The sequence below is a fragment of the Lampetra planeri genome, chromosome 1 (genome assembly GCF_965212315.1).
Source record: "Lampetra planeri chromosome 1, kcLamPlan1.2.h2, whole genome shotgun sequence".
Classification (NCBI taxonomy): domain Eukaryota; kingdom Metazoa; phylum Chordata; class Hyperoartia; order Petromyzontiformes; family Petromyzontidae; genus Lampetra; species Lampetra planeri.
The window spans coordinates 13,842,385-13,861,997 of record NC_136107.1 but is presented as its reverse complement, the minus strand read 5'-3'; the positions used below and the strand labels follow the sequence as shown (position 1 = coordinate 13,861,997).

Sequence of the window (19,613 nt, the reverse complement as noted above, 5' to 3'; positions counted from 1 at the left end):
ACAAATGACTTGGATTATTGTATTACACTTTGTCAAAATACTGCTCATTCCATAGAAAACATTACATAGACAACTGTTGTTAGAAACATTAAGTTGGTTACTATTCTAAAGCTTCCTGGTAGATCATTTTTTATGGCCGACAGGCTTTGACAATGCTATGATCAGTCCACTGATGGTTGAAAGCTTCCCCAAAAAAATGCGACATCTATAATTATACCACCCCAAATTGATAGATTTAAAATGCAAAGTGACTGGTGTGGTAAGTTGGCCATAAAACCTCCATAATTGAATAAAACTAAAGTGCTTATACAACTCAAAGCCATTGATAAAATTATAATTATTACCTGAGGTAGTATTATACGACTGCACACTAAATGATCAACAAAGAAACCGCCACGGACTAAGTTTGTATCCAAAATATCTGCGCTTAGAGTATAATCACTAATGCCCTGATTTTGCAGCGGCTATGTTGTCGAACACCAATGGTTTGCATCTATACTCAGTCTAAAGTGGGTTTCTCAAACATCAGTCTTGACAGCACAGCATGTTTTTCCAATTTTACCAATTCATCATCAGTACAAATTAACTGGTTACAAGCTGCACACACAATGATTGTAAAAAAATCCTCCATTCATATTAAGAGATTACTTTCATTCCAACTAATGGCATGATTGAAAATAATTATAAATATTTGCACAAATTAACCAATTCTTCCACGTGAGATTCAATGCATTTGTCATGGAATTAAATCGAGGATGAATCCTTAAATGCCAAATGGAATGTGCAGTTTAGTGGGTCAAAGTATGAACATGGTTCGATGGACAAATGGAGGTTTGCTCTAAGCTGAGCTTGTAGTGGTCAGGTTTGTGCAGTGTGCACCACAACAGCACTGAGCTGAACTTATAAGTTTGAGATCATCGCTTGAACAGCAGGAGCAGAGAAGTTTGTGAGCAGAGCCTCCAAGGAAGGAAGTCTTTATTCTTGGCATTGGTGACTGTACAAAATTCAAGTGTGACACTTGTACCATATTCAGCTGTGTTCAGTCACAAAAGTGCTCCGTACAGGCAATGTGGGAAACCTAAAACGGCTCAAAGCATCACATGGAGTCTCCATGGGCATAAATACATAGTAGACAATTCATACTCACCCCCCCCCCCCCCCCAGTGAGTTTATCGACCCAATTTGAGGTCGTGGTCACCTTTAACATCTTGTTTGTATACATTTTTATGCCTCGTGTTGATCAAAATGAAGCATTAGTTGAAATGTGACTTGACGGCTTATAAAAAATGATCACGCACAATTCTGTGTGTGCATCTTGAGGGTAACCATCGATTTCACCGTCACATGCTCGACCAATAGTGTACTAATGCCAATTTGCATGCCAGTGCTGGAGTGGCACAATCGCACGACGGCAAATGGCAAAGTATGGTCAGAGGCCGACGCAAAGGATGCCCAGGAGGTGCGGGATGGTGTTGAGCAGCAGCATCCACAGAGTGGCGGTCAAGCCCGGTGAAAAGCTGGGACACGCATCTGTGGCAAAGGAGAGCAACGCAAGGGTGTGATCAGCAACAACCTCTTACTAATGGAACACATACATCCTGTTGTCAAATCCACTTTTGAATGATTACCTCACGCCAAGTGGCTTGCAGGGAGCATAGATGTAGAGTAAAGCAATAGATTTTGCAGCACTGCCCTTTGCTGCCCACCAGGTAAATGAAAATGTAAGTGCTGCAATTTGCCAGTGCTCCGTAACAGGATTCCATCATGCACCTGTCTCCAGCTGGCGTGTGGTGCCGAGCCTTGGCTCCATGTCAGGCGGGCAGGCTGGGCACACCTCGGAGCATGGCGGGCACCGCAGGCTGCCCACATGCAGCCACTGCCCAGCACGAACTGCCACGCGGATGGCCTGGCCAGCGTGGCTGCACAGGAAGTCCACGCCACCAACCCATACGGTGACGCCTCCCTCCGGTGAACATGTCACCTGCGGGAGATCCGAATGGATTGCTCGACTGCGTTTTTTGGGTTGCATGTTCAGATACTGGATATGCAGTTCCTGAAGAAGCTCCCAGCATATGGAACAAAATGTCGGACATCTCGCCGAATAACTCGGGGTATAACCCAACACCACATCGGAGAGCTATACAGCACAATTACGAAAACCTACGCGGTATACAAATCCATTCTAGGTCTTCTGACACGAGGCCCAAAGCACAATTGAGATCAAATCGGGAAAACATTTTTTTTTAAAAGTAGTGTGAAGTGATTGGAGGATCAGTGGTGATGGCATGTATCGGAAGTATAGGAGAGCAGGCTGTGTGCTACACAAGGCTGCGTGCTAGCCGTGTCGTACGCGGTAGCAGCCACTGCCCCAGTCCGGGATCGCGCGCTTGTGACCACAGTGTTGCATGTGGAACGTGGAGCCCTGCTCGATGCACGCAGATTCCTGGCTGTACATCTCCAGGCCGTAGTTCACCCTTTCGTCTGTGGGAATGCAAATGCGAGAACGAGCGTGATGATGCAAAAAGTGACTGCAGGCAAAACTTTGGTTGCACGAGTTGCAGCTGCATGCACAAAATTCCATTCCCAATATTCTCTCCAGCAGTGACTCAATGCCTTAATTAAATAGTATTCATTTGTTTTTATATCAAACTAGTCCACAGCCAGTCCTACGTACGAGGTGAATTGACACTCATGTGATGACTCATCTGACCCACGCCAGAGGGTCACCATCCACCTGATGCTCACCACTGACTAGCCATCAACAAGCCTAACCCTCTCCAGTTTTATACATAATAACAGGCCGACAACACGTAGTAGAGCTACCCAAGAGGGGATTGGTTGCGGCTGTGCCGTGCTCACCGGGCTGGTTGCGTGGGTTTTGGCACGCTGAACCCCGGCTGAAGGCGCCGCCTTCGTGCCAGCTGAACTCCTGGCTGAAGGGGCAGTAATCGGCGATCTCCACGAGGCCCCCGTACAGCTGCATATCCGCGGAGCTCACCCCCGGCAGAAAGTCCAAATACTGGCACGGGATGTTCAATGTAACAACATATTTGCGAATTAAAACTAGGATATCATTTACCACGTGAAAATGGAGTTGAGCAGGCCATCTAACTAAGAGATTGGATGACAGGCAACAAATGTAAGAGTTTGTTTACAATTATCTTCATATCAAATTGAAAAGATAATTTATAGAGTAATCAAATCCTTAAATAAACATATCCCCACTTCTAGTTGTGCCAGCTCAGCATTCTGACTTCTGAGCCACCTGGCTCACAAATCAGACTCGTATAACAAGCAGTTGCTTATCTCTTACTTTATCAGGGAAAGCCACACAGAGTCCGAAGACACCTTTTCATGGGGGTCCTGCATTCTAATGTAAGTTTTTAGCTATGGGAGGAAACTGGAGATGTCAGAGAAAACCCATGCAGAACATCGGGATCAAACCCATATTTTTATTGCTGGGAGGCACACATATTACTGCTGAATCACCCTGCCACCCACACATCTTTACTCTCTGGAGTGAAGACACAGCCACTTGCCGGACACAAAACAAACGACAGGGAGCATTGTAAGCAAGACCACCTGGTAGTGTGTGGGCAGCGGGTTGGTGTAGCGCTGAAGGTTGCACAGCACGAGGGCCGAATGCCCGGCCCCGCAGCCCAGGCGCAGTGGGTGGCCACGCACCTCCTTACAGAACGGAGCCACATTCAGGCCGCTACAAAACAAAAAGTTAAGCATCCGCAGTTTATTTGATGAAAAACCGAGCAGCTGGAAACACATTCCTGCGGAGGGAGCTGGTAGGAATGTTGGGTTGCTCGGTCAATGGCCAGGGTGTATTCTGCAAATATGGCCGACTGTGAGGGCGGGCACAAGCCGGCATGAGTAGGTTGAACGTTGAGTTTTATAAGGGCACCACGGGGTGACCAGCCCCTCCCCACCCAGCCCCTCCCCACCCAGCCCCACCCAGCCCCTCCCCGCCCAGCCCCACCCAGCCCCTCCCAGCCCCTCCCCACCCAGCCCCTCCCCGCCCCTCCCCACCCAGCCCCTTCCCACCCTCCCCACCCAGCCCCTCCCCACCCTCCCCACCCAGCCCCTCCCCACCCAGCCCCTCCCCACCCTCCCCACCCAGCCCCTCCCCACCCTCCCCACCCAGCCCCTCCCCACCCTCCCCACCCTCCCCACCCAGCCCCTCCCCACCCTCCCCACCCAGCCCCTCCCCACCCCACCCAGCCCCACCCCACCCAGCCCCACCCCACCCCGCCCCTCCCCACCCCGCCCCTCCCCTCACTACATGGCAGTCCAACCAATTTACTATTTTAGTCCTCAGTTGGAATATATGCTGTGAAGACTAAATAAACGTTTGTGTGCAGTCATTGGCAAATGGGCTCATTACACTTGAGAACACTGTTTAAATCACAGATGGCGAAAATCCGAATACCAGGATCTCAGGGGTTGCCTGCTTCAACACTGCATTGTCCCTAAGAGTCACCCAACTACCTCCCAGTTTTGATTTCTCATGCATATACACACACCCCCGTAACCCAAAACTACAAAAGAGGTGGCGGCAACATGATACGGCGAGTACCTCGTTGGAGGGGCGATGGCTCACGACACCTGCCTTCTCCTGCTTACAATTCCAAACCATAGTCTCAATGGAGGTGTCGGCAGTACCGTGAGACCGAGTCGCACCTGTCACTGCGATGGTCCATCCAGGCCTTGCAGCTCTGCATGGCAAACACGCAGCCCAGGCCCCTCCCCCAGCCCAGGGCTTCCGCGTGGCTGTAGTTGGCGTGATACCACCTGCTCAAGCCAGCAGGAACAGCAGAATGAGGAGACGCATTCCATGAACTCAAGAGACCGATGCATCCCATAAAACCAAGCAGTCAACCATCAACCAGTAGAAGGTCACTGTAGCGCTGGCCCAGGTGATGAGTCTACATTCGCTTACGTTGCTGTGTTCGACACAACAGCAGGCGGAGGAGCAGTACAACATTGAGCAGAGCACTCGGTGGCTTAAACACCACAATATGGCAGTGGCGCATCTGTCAGTCATCTCAGTCTGGCAACCCATAACACCCGGGCCCATCCCCGAACCTCCTTTCAACGAGCCATTGTCATTTTACATGGCCTCAAAGTGCACCTAGCCTGGCACAAGCATCGTGGCATTGACACTGCCACTGAGGGATGACGGTTTGCCGTTGTTGTTATTTGACGGTTGAGGTGGGGGAAGTTGGGCAGGACCTCACCCAGTGTCCTCCATGAGCGCCAGCGTGAAGCGCGAGAATATGCGGCGCTGTGTGTGCGAGCCCGTCATTGCTTCATTCTACAGACACGGCGCACACATGCACACAAAGATCCCTCATATAGCCATAACAGACTGTTGGGGCAAGTGCTGTTAGTGAGCACCTATAAAGGCCGGAACGGCACACGAGGGGGTGGGTGGCCAGCAACCACCCCTAGTCGCCTTTGTCTCCCTAGTGGCGACTCATTTGAAGCTGAGTCGACCTAGGGGAGGCCCCGAATCAGTTCAAATAATCGTCACTGGTGGTGGCCGTGAGCAGGAATCAAACTCGGGTTGCCGGGTTCGTAGCGCAGCACTAACCGCGACAAGACCTCTCCCCACATTCTGCAGATACAGCACACGTATGCACACACACACAAACACACGAGCAGACACACATGCACATACGCACACAGATCAAATTCTGACCAATAACGTTCACCGGTGGCTTCAGGATTTTCATAACCGAATCATTCCACTCAAACTGCTTTGAGCTCGACATCATTGTAAATGTGACAGTCTTGTTGGGTGGTGGAGGGTTTATGATAATCATTTTGGCATCACACTAGCGCGTGACCCGACCCAAAAACAAATCATCATTATATTGCCTTTGAAAATACACTGCATTTCATCATACCCAAGGTCAGTCGCAAAAAAGTACAGTAAAACCTCGGATTGTGAGCACAATTCGTTCCGGAAACGTGTTTGTAATCCAAAGCACCCGTATATCAGTTGTGATCACGTGCCGCTCGGCAGACAAAGCGTATACACGTACTACTCGCATTGCAAGACCTCGCTCGTTTATCAAATTAATATTTATTTTAAAATGTTTGCTCGTCTTGCAAAACACTCGCAGACCAAGTTACTCGCAATCCAAGGTTTTACTGTATTTCCCTCAAAGGACAAATAAAGTAAGCACGAATATAAGAATGTGTTGTGCTTTGATATTTAATTAAAATGTGGGATGCTGCTATGGAGTAATGGTTAGCACCCAAAGGTCACTGGTCATGTTTCCCAGCATGGCAGTTGAACCAGTGGTGCACGTTTCTTAAACCCCCTCCCCCCCAAAAACTGCCCACCCAGCAGTATTAATGGATACACTACAACAGGTAGTCGATTGGCAGGTCACATATGGTGGGATAAAGTGTGGGTAATCCAACCTCTTCCAAGAAGTCTGACCAGCATGGAAGAGTAGGCCAAATACCCTCTTAGAGGGGTTCTCCAGAGCCCCCTCTAGTGGAGGCCGTTCCGCCAGCAGTGACGTGAGCAAGCAATTAGAAGGCTGCACCTTTAATTGAACTTTTTATTTATTTATCCTGTTGTGGAGGGTTTAATGTAGAAATCCATCAGCGAGTCTGAGTGAACGTGCGCGACTCACCTCCAGGAGCCGCTTCTCCCAGTGGTTGAGCTCAGTGCCAGATCCCCCCTGGTTCTCCAGCTCCAGACCCTCGAGACTCGAGCAGCCAAAGTGCTCGCGTGCCTCCTCCTGCACCGCCAGGGACAGCGACAATGCTGCTCCTCATTTACCCATGAAAGAGTTTCCGGCCACAGCTAACATTGGTGGAGAGTGATATCTGGACCGGATCGAGGCCTCTCCACCCAGACCGACCCGCACCAACCTGTGTGACGGCGTGGGTAGGCCCTTCATCTAACAGCAGATTGATAAAGGGATGCAAAATATTTATCCAGGAGACAACCTACGATGAGTTTCAATAATTCATTTCTCTACCACATGTTTCTATTGACTTTGCCACTCAAGCCTGCAAAGCTAGGTAATCCCAGGCAGTCTCCCATCAAACTATTCAAAAGCTAGCGCTGCTTAGCTTTGGAGATCTGATAAGATTAGGCGCATTTAGTGTGATTTGGTTGTAGGCAGTTTCTAAGCGCCATCTTCTGTGTACCGATGTGTACTAATGACTCCCAAGGCCCTAAACCACAGCAAACCCCACTCACTTCCATATAGGTGTACAATTTATCAGCTGCATTCACATCCTGTTGACTTAGATTTGCACACAAATAACTCAACACCAATTCAATTTTCTATTTGCCATGCTTAAAATGTAAGTGGTACGAGTGGATTTTTCCATGTCGGAAAAAACAGGTGTAATGAGACAGTGGAGCGACTCCTCACCGCCACGCGAGGAGTCACGAGGAGGGTGACGAGGTGGGAGAGCTCCCCTCCTCGCACGGCCCAGCGGCGAGAGACACGCCGTGCCACGCGCTCGCTCCACTGGTACAACCCCGTCCTGCGCCAGCAGCACATGGCACACACAACCACCTACCTACCCGCCCAGAGTCACGTCACATTGTGCACCGCCATCATCATTATCTCCAACATCAGCCACGACCAATCCCCTGCCGGACCCTAATGGTTAATGCCAGGCAATGCAGATCATCATGATTATCCAACAAGATCAATGGACCCGAATTACTTCATTATCATCATCAGCAGAAGCCATGATCAATTAGTGATGGATGAAGACACCCCTAAGCCATTGCCATTTCTTACAGTCCCGCGAGGTGATGTGGCAATCCACCTGGTCCTTGCACAAGAGCCGATTTATCGATTTCACCGCTCCGTCTCTGTGGTGGACGCGTTCTCGGGGGAGTTCTCTCCCTGGGCTGTGCTGTTAACTAGCTATCTATGAAGGACAGTGCGGTGCACATCTGCCTGGCCGCTTTTGTCTTCCCAGTACGAATGGCGAACACAACACACCAAATATTCCTGTTAGGGCCGATTTGAACGACGGCAGCCACAGCCAGGGTAGTTCAGATAGCACCTAGACACTGGTGTTGCACGCAACGGGCAGGAATAAACAGGATCGTAGCACACTGCGCAAAGCACGACACCGTTACCCAGCCACACAGTCAAAACACGAAAATAATCTACAACCACTTTGTTCTCCTTTAGCTCGCCAAACAAGCAATGTAGTGCTAACTACAGCAGCACTTTAAAAAAATGCAGTATTTCCTTATTTAAAGCTTTGCATATTGTAGCCACGTCATAAAAAAAAAAACACAATTTGTTTGTGATCCTTTCCAAAATAGCCATGCTGACAAAGAACTATAAAGTATTGCTATTTAATGAATACACATCGCAGGTCCATTGTAAAACCACCTCCATGATTGTTGTGTAATGAAAGTAGCGAGTACTAAGAAGTTCTGATTCAACAGCCATCATTAATGTTAAGAAGTGGACACCGATCCCCTCACAGATCTGTGCCCTGTTAACTTGAAGAGTGAAATTTCCATGATGCGGGATTGGTCGTGGTGTGGCACTCACGTATCGTTGAACGGCGGGAGGCCGTTTCCGTAACGCGGGGTCAAGGGTTGGCCGTCATCGTCCCGGTAAAACGCGAACAGCCCGGCTGAAAAGCCCTGCTCACCACACCAGCAGAAGCAAGAGGTTTTTCTTAAACAAAAACACAATACATTTACGTACAGCCATTCGCCAATCCACTGGTGGATGAAGGCCTCCTCATGCCGTGTCGGTCGTGGGGGTTGTTTGACCATGCTTCACCACAGGATAGTGCACGAACTACATCAATAAATGAAATATATTTAATTACAATTAAGAGTAGGCCATTTTGTCAATATATAACGTAAATTCCTTGTTCAAAGTTACATGTTCCTTGCAGAGATCCGTATAAAACAGTACAAATGTAAATAAATAAATCACCATCATTTCAATGTAAGGATTTAATTCCTTTCCTCTGAAAATAAGTGACATCTACTATAGAACACAGTAACGTAAAAAAAAACCTGTTAAACTGAACAACACTAATGAAAAAAACAGAATCATGTTGACTCCTTAAAAATGTTCACTAGCAATTAAGGGTGGAATAAAATAAATGCTTTTTAATCAAACTCTTTAATAAGCCACCAGGCGGTATGACCAGCATGCAAGAATAAAGATGTTTTGCTCAGCGGGAAAGGGGTTACTGTTTGGGTGCAAAATTAAATTCCCAGCATGAGCAGTGAGATTTGGTTAAAACTTTCGCACAGACTGCTTACAGGGCAAGTTGCTATAACTGCTGATCCCTTCAGACCAGAAATGTGCTTCCCATAGAATCATGCAAAGAATGTGTCATGCGGCGAGTTGTGTCACCAAATGTGTGGTGCTCTATTCGCCGGATTATAATTGTAATCTTCATCATGAAGAAAATTCCAGACGTTTGGAAATTGAGCTACTGTTAGCCTCTTCGAGAAGTAGGTCTCACACCGCAAGAAACCTGGAGTGAACACATAATGCGCTGATGTATGTTGATTTTGTATATTCCTTAAATCACCGAATTTTAGGAATACGACAGTTTTTTGCCACCTCAACTTAAATGCTATTTAAAAAAGGACCATTGGCTTATTATACTTCCATTTGCTCATTACAACAAGTCAGGTGTGAGAGTGTATGCGAAGGTAGTGCATGGTAGTCATTTATCGACGGGTGCCATCTCCTATTAAAGCCCCCAAGAGAGACCCGTTCTAGGGATCCTTCTTGGCAAGAGAGCCCCCTTTCTAAGTCTTGACAGTAACGGTTGATCCGATGCAACCAGGAAGCTTGCAACTAAACCCCCGGCTTCCTCCTCCACGCACGAGCCCAGAGAATATGGTAGGCAGGGTCGACCACAGCGAAGTGAGAAGACGTGTACCCAAAGTTCCATAGGCAATGGAGGCAGATTTATCTTCACCCTGGGTCACACATTGTTTTTGTTTTATTGAGATTGAGCCCAAAGTGAGCTCGGTAAGTGTGGGCTCACCCAGGTGAACACTGAAGACGCGCACGCTTTGAGGGCGCGTATCATGTCTCACCAGGGCATGGATGACCTCGTGCTTGACAGTGGATAGCATGTCAGGCTGCTCACCCACGTCCAAAGACACCTTGTCCGGACAAAGGTTAGCATAGCCGGCAATCGGCCTGCAAGGTGGAGACAATGACATACTTCTCCGGAATCACGTAGTCGCCAAGAGCGCCAAGGGATCAACACAGTCCAGCTATTTCCTACACTGCTCCTAAACAGGGTGGAGTGGCGGCGCAGAGATTAGTACACTGCGCGATGAACCCAGTTCTCAGAGCTTGATTCCTGGTCACGGTTAACATCAGTGGCGAGTTACATCTGAATTGCTCAGGGACCTAGTGTGCAGGTTTCCCCTGTGTGGTATCCCACTGTGCAGGTCCATCGAGATAAATTTGGTGCTCAAGGAGATAGATAATGTTGGCTGGTGGTCTCCATCCATTTCCATGTGTAATTTTTGGGGCCACCCCCCTTAGCTTGGGGCTCCGATACAGATGCACCCCTTTCCCCACCTCTCGTCAGGCCTGCCCATGGGTGCGAAACCTGTCGAGCTGAGCCTCCAACTGGCAGTATGCCGCGTAGGCCACGACACCCTCCTGCTGGCATCGGTCCGTGCCTAGTGCCGATACGTACAACACGTAGTCAGCATCGGGCTCGCCCGGCCCGCCCGCGGGGCCTATGGGCCCGCAGTTCCGGCCCCCCTCATCGCACACGTGGCATTGCTGGGGGGGACATCACAAACACAGTACGCAGTGTGCACAGAGCACGCACACACGTGTGTGCGAGTTAGTCAAGTTGATCTAGGGAAGGCCCAAAATAAATCTCACGATTAGATTGTATCTAGTCTCCTTGCTGAGGAACCACAGAAAAGCTGGAAGACTGCCAGGTGGTGAGCCTCCACTAGCAATTGCGAGTACCAGCACTCGGAGAAAAATCTACGCAAGCGAGAAGCCAACACTCTATCCAATACAGAAGTGACAGATATTTGTCCACACTTTGCTGTACGACATTCTCTTTGAGAGCCAGGGTACGGATATCCATAGTAAGAGAGTTTCACATCGTGTGTGTGATCCACCAACCCTCGTCTCCACAGTGCTGGATTACAGGTATGCGCCACGACTGCCCGGCTAGGGTCATATTCCAACGTTACAAATAGATTCTGTAGAATGGATGCAAATTGCATGCAATTCATATATTAATGCCAGCGAGGGATTGGAAACGGGGTGCGATATCCCTCGCCACTGACGTTAGTTGTGGCCAGCTACCAAACTCAGACCGCTAGGTCCAACGCTCAAGCACATTAACCGCATAGAATTATTCACACACTCCTCCAGCGCGCGGGGAATTTCAAGCACGGCAGAAGGCTGGTACTAGCAGGGGGTGCGACGGAGGGGCTGGGTGAGAGGAAGGAGGTACCTGCAGGTGCTCATCGGGCACCGTGACAGGGCCGCACCGTGTCGTCTCGGCGCACGCGCTCTGGCAGTAGCGGTGGGGGTCCCGGTGCTTCATGAAGTAGTGGTTGGTGGCGCAGTATCTACATGGCGGACAGAAGCGTGGTCCATTACGGGAATGCCCGCTCAAAACGGTGCAGTGCTGCATGAGCAGTGGCCGTGCGTTCACAAGTAAAGTCAAGTCTATACTTGTGAATGAAAAAAAAACGCAACATTTTTAGAATTTGCGCCCAAAAAATGCATTAATTTGACCTCATATGGCAGGATCATCCTAAAGGTCAAATCTGCTCCAAGTCTCATGCCAAGCTCTCAAACATACAATCCCCATCATCAGTGATAACTTGCCTCCCACAGAGTATGATGCTACAGCCGACATAAAGCAGGCGAATCGCACTCCTGATTACTCATACACTGTTATGGTACCTGTTAAGGAGGATTTTGGCTCCTGGGCTCCGAACAAACAAGGCACTTTCGATGTATTCCACTGCCTGAGGGAAAAGCCGCATCTGTCGGCAGAGAAGTGTGTTTATTATACACGGAGTTTCCAGTTTTAAAAACGATTCTGTCAATGCTCTGATAAAAACACAGATTCAGTACGTACCTTTATGAAGTCTCGTTTTTCATTTGGAAGACTGGACAATCGGGGAAATAAAGTAGGGTTATTCACAGCCTTTAGCCCAGTTCACACAATCAGCAAATTAGCAGCATTTATGACCGTTACTCAAGAAGCAAACACAGCTCACACTGCACGCTACTAAGTTTACGATTCAAACAGATTTTCATCTGCAGTTGTCCAATAACAAGAAAAACATGTCAAACACAACAGTGGGTGACCAAGCATGTGGATGAGAATTTGCAGATGTAGTGTAATAGCACCGGCTGGTGTCCAGCAGCGGCAACTGTGGTGGACAGACGGTACACACGCTGGTGAGCGTGTGCACGGGTGTGTTGGCAGGGCAGAGGAACTGGGGCAAGGGTCACAGAGGACCCCGGCCGGAAGCCCCTGGAACCTGCTAGTGGGTACGAGAAGGGACGCACAGCCGGGGCGGAGTCTGGCCGCACTGGTTGGATAAAAGAAGTTGAGAGCGGGAGCTCGAGGCTAGCGGTTCTGGGATTGGATTTGTCTCGTCATTGCTGTTGTCTCGTCGCCGTCGTCGTCGCTGCTGTCTTTGCTCGATATTGCGCTACCAGATAGTTGTTGGCAGTCTCAGTCAGCGCCGTCAGTGTTAGACGGCTAGTGTTGTGTATAGGCTAGGCGACTGTAGAGAGTGTGCAGGCGAGACTGTGAATGTTATAAATAAAAGAAGGTGCGCCTCCTACAAACCTCGTCTCCGAATAACTGACACGACACGTATTAATGCACTTAAATCACACGGCATCTCAAAGCAACAAAAGGAACATGTAGGAAATATTAAAATAACTATCAGGGCAAAGCTTGGGGAAGAGATGGAGGGGAAGAAAAAGGTCACGTTAGTCTTGGCCACCGGCCATCATCCCTTTTAGTGATGTGTCCCAACCAAGCCCACTTAAATTTTCTTAACAGTCAATAGGATGTCTCTAACTTACATAAACAAGCCGATCCCATCGGCAGAATAGCTGCTGGGGCAATACCTGTGATACCCATAGTTATATTGCATTAGTGATTACAATCCAATGTGTGTGTTTGGCATCTATAGTATGGTACTTTTAATCTATAGCATGAACAGACACTCAAATCTCATCGGTGTATGTCTTACTATTGTACGTAAAACTAGAAATATCCGACACGGCAACTATTCCCGTTGAAGGCCGACAGCGATGAGTGCTCTAAAATGAACTTGCGTAATCGTGCCACAGGTCTCATTTGACGGGGCTAACGTCTGCTAGGCTGGCAGCGCTTGCCTGTCCACGCTAGAGTCGTAGATGAGACGGACTCTCAGATGCTGGGGCCCGGTCGACTCAGGGCTGCGACGAGACAGCTCATGCTGCCGCCCAGGCAGGGTCACCCCCCACAGCAGCTACCGCATGGGGCCAGGAGATGACCGCACGCACACACACACACATACACAAAAGTCCGCCTTACAAACAGGCAGACTTTCTTACTCTTCATTCATTTGTTTTTGCAATTCCAAAATTTGCTCCACGACAGCGCATAATGTACATATGAACGTATTGGCAGTACACCGGTGCGCAGTGTATAAAAAAGAAAAATTTCCCCAAAAATTGTTTATTTTTCCACGATTCGCAACCCCGGTCAGAAAATCTTGCGGGGTGCCTCAAAATCAGTTCTCATGATATCAAAGCAGTCTGAAGACGAATGTTAGGAGCAGCTGAACACGAAGCTTCACAGTCTGTTACAATGTAGCATCCAGGCCTGATGACAATTGGCTCTGTGTTCCAAAGGCAGATTTGACTTGTACCCTAGATTTGGTCGGACAGTTCCTTGATTAACTTCCGGAATCATTTCTTGGCGGACCGTGGCATCAAAAGATAATAACTCACATCACATGTTTGAATGGGAAAGCAGCTGCTGAATCTAATGAAACTTCTGATGGAGAATCTGCAGCTCACTCAAGGGCAAAAGTGACATCGTTAGACTGTTTGATGAGGACCGGTGTGTTATGCTGCACCGGCGCATCGTCAACACGTCCATTTACAACCCTTCAGTCATTCCGCTGCTCAGTGCTGGTTGGTGAAGGAGCGGAGAATGTTTGAGCATATTAGAGGATAGCAATGGAATTTTCTGCATTGCCTAACGTGTAGAACCGCAAGTCCAATGACAACCTGTTTGCGCATCATGGCTGCGCATCCAAGCACTGTTCAGGCTCAATCGTTTTTAGACTAATGGAGGCTCCCTGGGCACGACAAGGAAGATAGGTTGGAGTGACATGGCAAGAATGCACACATCTTCAATTAGCAAAATGCTCCAATGAGTGCTTTTTATCAAGGTAAAAAAGTATGTTATATATATACACGCTCTAAATGTAAAAAAAACATGTCATTGAAGATACATTTAATGACCATTACTGTATTACGGTTATTATTAGGAAAAAATAACAATAAGGTAATGTACAGCTCTTTGTCAAGCCACTGCTGAATGAAGGCTTTACCATGCCGCCGTTGGTAACGGTGGTTGTTTGACCATACTTCCCCACGTTGGTCAGTCGGGTTGGTTCACGCGTAAATCGCCACCGATTAAGCCTGTACACATGTCAGTTTGTCCCTTACATCGACAAAGCTGTCAACCCATGCGGTTTACTCCTATTCTTGTACAGGGACATTGGGTTTTCAGGTCCATACGGCGTACAGCCATTTCAATACAGGCAGACTTTTTTTGTCTATTTGTTTGTGTTGCTCCCTTGTGATGGGACTTCGAAGGATGAACGTTTGATGGGACTTTGTAGGATGAACGTTGAGATTTAGAAGGGTACGGGGTGACCAGTAAGGTCTGAATTGGTCTGTAATAAGGGAGGCGCTGATAAGGGGTTGACAGGTTGCAACGACTCCATTCGTTCCCCACAATTGTACATACATTTTAATTCGTCTTGAAAAACGACTCCCAAATCTCGACTCAACAACAGCAGAGGAATGAGAATATAGTTTAGGGTTCTAGGACACCCCGTTTGATTACGATGGTGATCGTTTCGTCACGTTTTTTTAATTACCAAGTTGTATTTTGACCTATCATCAGCACCATAGAGAGGTCTCTGCTTCCATCCGGTCAGAAAATGAGGCAACTCGACTGCGTAAGAGGCAAATGAACGAATCAAGGTCTGTCACGGACTCAGACGGCCAAATTAAATGTATTACCATTTTGATTAATTTGTTTTATGGCGTAGCACAACCTTCCCCGGTGGTGGTTACTTGGCCATACTTCACCACGTTGTTCAGTGCGGCCAATTCTCCTAAATTCGTACACAAAACGATGACCGTACATCACATGCGGTAGACACGTACACCTATTAAATTATTTATCCGCACCACCTTAATAGGTGCTCGCTAACCGCATGCCCCTCGTCCTGCACGTGCCGCAATGAAACTGCACTCGCCAACCGGCACTGCAGACCGGCGTGGTGAAGTATGGTCAAATAACCCTCCCACACACACAAACACACACACCACTGCCTGCAACGGCGTAAAAGGTTGGGGAGGCTCTCATCCAGCAGTGGCTGTAACACACACAAAGGGGGCAAAGATCCCCCCACGTTATAACCGTGACAAGACTGTAGGGGGCAAGTGCTGTTCGCGGGCACCTATGAAGGCCGGCACGGCGCACGAGGGGGGTGGCCAGCACCACGCCCGGCCGCCTTTGTCTCCCGAGTGGCGATGTTTAACACAGCGCGCCACGTACGGATTTGAGGCCGTGTCGACCTAGGCGTTGCCCAGTACCGGTTGTAACACGTACGCATCTGCAGGCACTGTTATCGCGGACTGTATTGTGTACGAGTCAATCGGGGGGGGGAGGGCAAGCCGTACCTGGTCCCGGCCCGGCACCGCGTGCCTGCACACGTGGCAGCTGCCCGGGCAGATGTTGACGATGGGCAGCAGGAGCAGGACGAGGTGGAGGACGAGGGCAGCCATGGGATGAGGAGGTGGTGGAGGAGGAGGTGTGAGCCAGCGAACAGCAAGGGTCTGGTGGTGGTGGGTGGGGTGGGAGAGGGCCTCCTTCCTCTGGCATTTAAAGCAGCAAATGAAATTAATTACATCCGTGCCGCACGCACGCCACGCTCGACGCGTTACGGCGGCTCGGAAGCGCCGAGTTTCCTACAATAGTTGTTTCTGCAAACGAAACGCCACAGAGTTAAGCCGTCGACACGTGAGGTTGGTCGGCGGGAGGGGGGTTGGTGGCACGGTGGTTTAGCGCCCCGCGATTCTAAATCTGATGTCGGGCACCTCGAGTTTACGATTCCAGCGCCACGGATAACATCGAACGTGGGCGAGTGATGTGCGAACCGGTCCTAAGCCACCCTCACCTACAGGTTGGCTCAGCCTTAAATGAGTATCTGGTGCGCTGTGTACGCACCTCCGCGCACTGGAGAGACAAAGGCGACCGGGCGTGGCGTAGTCCACACCGGCCGCCTCGTGCACCGTTGTCGGCTTTAATAGGAGCTCGCTAACAGCGTGGGGATGACAGTGGTTGCGTGTGAAGAATTGGTGTTGTTTCGTTTATGTAACGGACAAAGGGATTTCCCGTCCACCTCTCAACGTGGAAGACAGTGACGGCTCGGGGAAGCCTTCATCCAGCAGTGGATACATCGCAGCGAATAACGTGCACCGAAGAGCACACACATCCCACGCTCTGACATTCGTAAATCCAACGCCACCTGCTGGCTACTTATTACGTATTACCCAGTCTCCGGGCCGAAGCGGGCTGAAAACACATTCCTGCGGAGGGAGCTGGTAGGAACGTTGGGTTGCTTGGTCAATGACCAGGGTCAACGGCGGCGTGGTGTATTCCGCAAATATGGCCGACTGAGGGCAGGCACAAGCCGGCGTGAGTAGGTTAAACGTTGAGTTTTATAAGGGCACGACGGGGTGACCAGCCCCTTCCCACCCAGCCCCACCCCTCCCCACCCAGCCCCACCCCTCTCCTCCCCACCCAGCCCCACCCCTCCCACCCCCGACCCAGCCCCACCCTCCCCACTGTTGTATATGCCGGATTATGAATTTTTGATAAAAATAAAAAAAGTAATGAAATGTCAAAAATGCATAAATCACATACATTATGTTAATGTATAATTATGTGCATAAATTATGATAATCACGGAGATAATCGTATTAATTTATGCGAATGCTTGTGATTATGTTAATGTGTGCAGTTATGATCATTAGGCTTAGCTTCGTTATCCAGAGTTGTATCAGTCGGGATAAAATGATTATCTTTGATTAAACATTTACTGGTTATCTTAGTGTGTTAATGTTATGTTAGGTCTCCAAATTCATTCTCATCTCAGGTAACAGTTCTTATGAATAAGACAGTTTTGCATGGACTTGGAAAGAAACACTCGAGATACTTCTGTGTTAACAATTTTATTCTAAACAAACATGTGACACTCCGATATGCAAAGGCAAAGTATACGTCAATAGATTCATCGGCAAGATTATGCAATTAACAAAAATAAATGACTAAAACATTTCTTATTCATGTAACTCGATGGCAGCAACTGCTTTGCACGATCAGTTGATATTGAACGCACCACCTTGAAATGGCAACCCTTTTTGAAACACAAAGATAACTTTTTGAAAGTCTTATTCGTGTGCGTGTTGTGTGTGCGTTGTCCCTTTGTAAAATTAATATTTTAAGCAGAGGCAGGGAGTGGTGTCGTTAGCTTGTGGGGTGGGGGAAGATACAACCAGCTCTTTAGAGGTTCCTCTCGCTTGGGCGTGGCCGCAGCGAGCCCGTGCTGCTCTCTCTCTCCACTGCTAGATTGAGCGGCGTTGGCACGACGCTCGCCGACGTGGTGCGTGATGATTCCGTCGTCGCTGCTGGACGTCTTGTCTGTTCTCACTGGGTGTTGGTTGGTGTGTGTGTGTATCAAACACACGGCGCATTCGATGGCGCTCTCTCTCTCTTGGTGGCAGCTCCAGGCTTCTCCACTGCTGGATGATTGCTGAGTCGGCACGATGCTCGCCTTCGACGGTGTGCGATGATATCGTCGTCGCTGCTGGGCGTCTTGTCTGTTCTCACTGGGTGTTGGTTGGTGTGTGTGTGTATCAAACACACGGCGCATTCGATGGCGCTCTCTCTCTCTTGGTGGCAGCTCCAGGCTTCTCCACTTCTGGATGATTGTTGAGTTGGCACGACGCTCGGTGACGCCCGGGTCGTGCTGCTGCTGTCGCTCTCTCCTTGATCGCTGCCAACTTCACACGGACACTCGCCCTTACTTCAGGCTGTGTTGGCTCAGGCTCTGGACGACGCGGCTGTGCGCGCTCACCGGCTTGGAGCGCTCTAGCGATGAACGATGGCTCTTGTTGCTCATCCGCTGCTGCTCGTCCTTTGCGATGCTCGCTTGGTCGACGCTTGGCGATTTCCGCCCTTTCTACAGGTTGATCGCTTGATGTCACTCGTCACTCTCTCTTCTCCGTGCTTTCCTTTGTTCGTGCAGCTGCCAGCTTCATTCGCACTTAACCACACCTCGACACTTCGTTCTGCGAGAAGCGACACCTGCCATCATTTGTTTTTGCAATTCCAAAATTTGCTCCACGACAGCGCATAATGTACATATGAACGTATTGGCAGTACACCGGTGCGCAGTGTATAAAAAAGAAAAATTTCCCCAAAAATTGTTTATTTTTCCACGATTCGCAACCCCGGTCAGAAAATCTTGCGGGGTGCCTCAAAATCAGTTCTCATGATATCAAAGCAGTCTGAAGACGAATGTTAGGAGCAGCTGAACACGAAGCTTCACAGTCTGTTACAATGTAGCATCCAGGCCTGATGACAATTGGCTCTGTGTTCCAAAGGCAGATTTGACTTGTACCCTAGATTTGGTCGGACAGTTCCTTGATTAACTTCCGGAATCATTTCTTGGCGGACCGTGGCATCAAAAGATAATAACTCACATCACATGTTTGAATGGGAAAGCAGCTGCTGAATCTAATGAAACTTCTGATGGAGAATCTGCAGCTCACTCAAGGGCAAAAGTGACATCGTTAGACTGTTTGATGAGGACCGGTGTGTTATGCTGCACCGGCGCATCGTCAACACGTCCATTTACAACCCTTCAGTCATTCCGCTGCTCAGTGCTGGTTGGTGAAGGAGCGGAGAATGTTTGAGCATATTAGAGGATAGCAATGGAATTTTCTGCATTGCCTAACGTGTAGAACCGCAAGTCCAATGACAACCTGTTTGCGCATCATGGCTGCGCATCCAAGCACTGTTCAGGCTCAATCGTTTTTAGACTAATGGAGGCTCCCTGGGCACGACAAGGAAGATAGGTTGGAGTGACATGGCAAGAATGCACACATCTTCAATTAGCAAAATGCTCCAATGAGTGCTTTTTATCAAGGTAAAAAAGTATGTTTATATATATACACGCTCTAAATGTAAAAAAAACATGTCATTGAAGATACATTTAATGACCATTACTGTATTACGGTTATTATTAGGAA

General features: G+C 48.9%; 1 protein-coding gene across 1 annotated transcript; it reads right to left on the bottom strand.

Annotated features, from left to right (window-relative positions):
- Positions 1 to 545: 545 nt before the first annotated feature.
- Positions 546 to 16,192, bottom strand: LMLN (leishmanolysin like peptidase). Its single transcript, XM_078594165.1, has 17 exons — positions 15,978 to 16,192; positions 13,404 to 13,519; positions 12,124 to 12,154; positions 11,946 to 12,028; positions 11,488 to 11,605; positions 10,615 to 10,793; positions 10,088 to 10,193; positions 8,565 to 8,659; positions 7,413 to 7,527; positions 6,660 to 6,767; positions 5,247 to 5,323; positions 4,690 to 4,800; positions 3,583 to 3,715; positions 2,860 to 3,019; positions 2,351 to 2,481; positions 1,771 to 1,981; positions 546 to 1,530 (listed from the first exon to the last, which is right to left on the bottom strand). Exons 1-17 carry the CDS (start codon positions 16,080 to 16,082, stop codon positions 1,430 to 1,432), a joined length of 1,980 nt encoding a protein of 659 aa, XP_078450291.1. The 5' UTR covers positions 16,083 to 16,192; the 3' UTR covers positions 546 to 1,429.
- Positions 16,193 to 19,613: the final 3,421 nt, after the last annotated feature.

Excerpts from the sequence above, each read along its gene's own strand:
- LMLN (XM_078594165.1), bottom strand. The coding sequence starts at position 16,082 with ATGGCTGCCCTCGTCCTCCACCTCGTCCTGCTCCTGCTGCCCATCGTC. Across the intron at positions 12,155-13,403 it reads TACGACTCTAGCGTGGACAG|TCTTCCAAATGAAAAACGAG; the intron begins GCAAGCGCTGCC and ends CCGATTGTCCAG. Across the intron at positions 3,716-4,689 it reads ATGGACCATCGCAGTGACAG|CGGCCTGAATGTGGCTCCGT; the intron begins GTGCGACTCGGT and ends TTTGTTTTGTAG.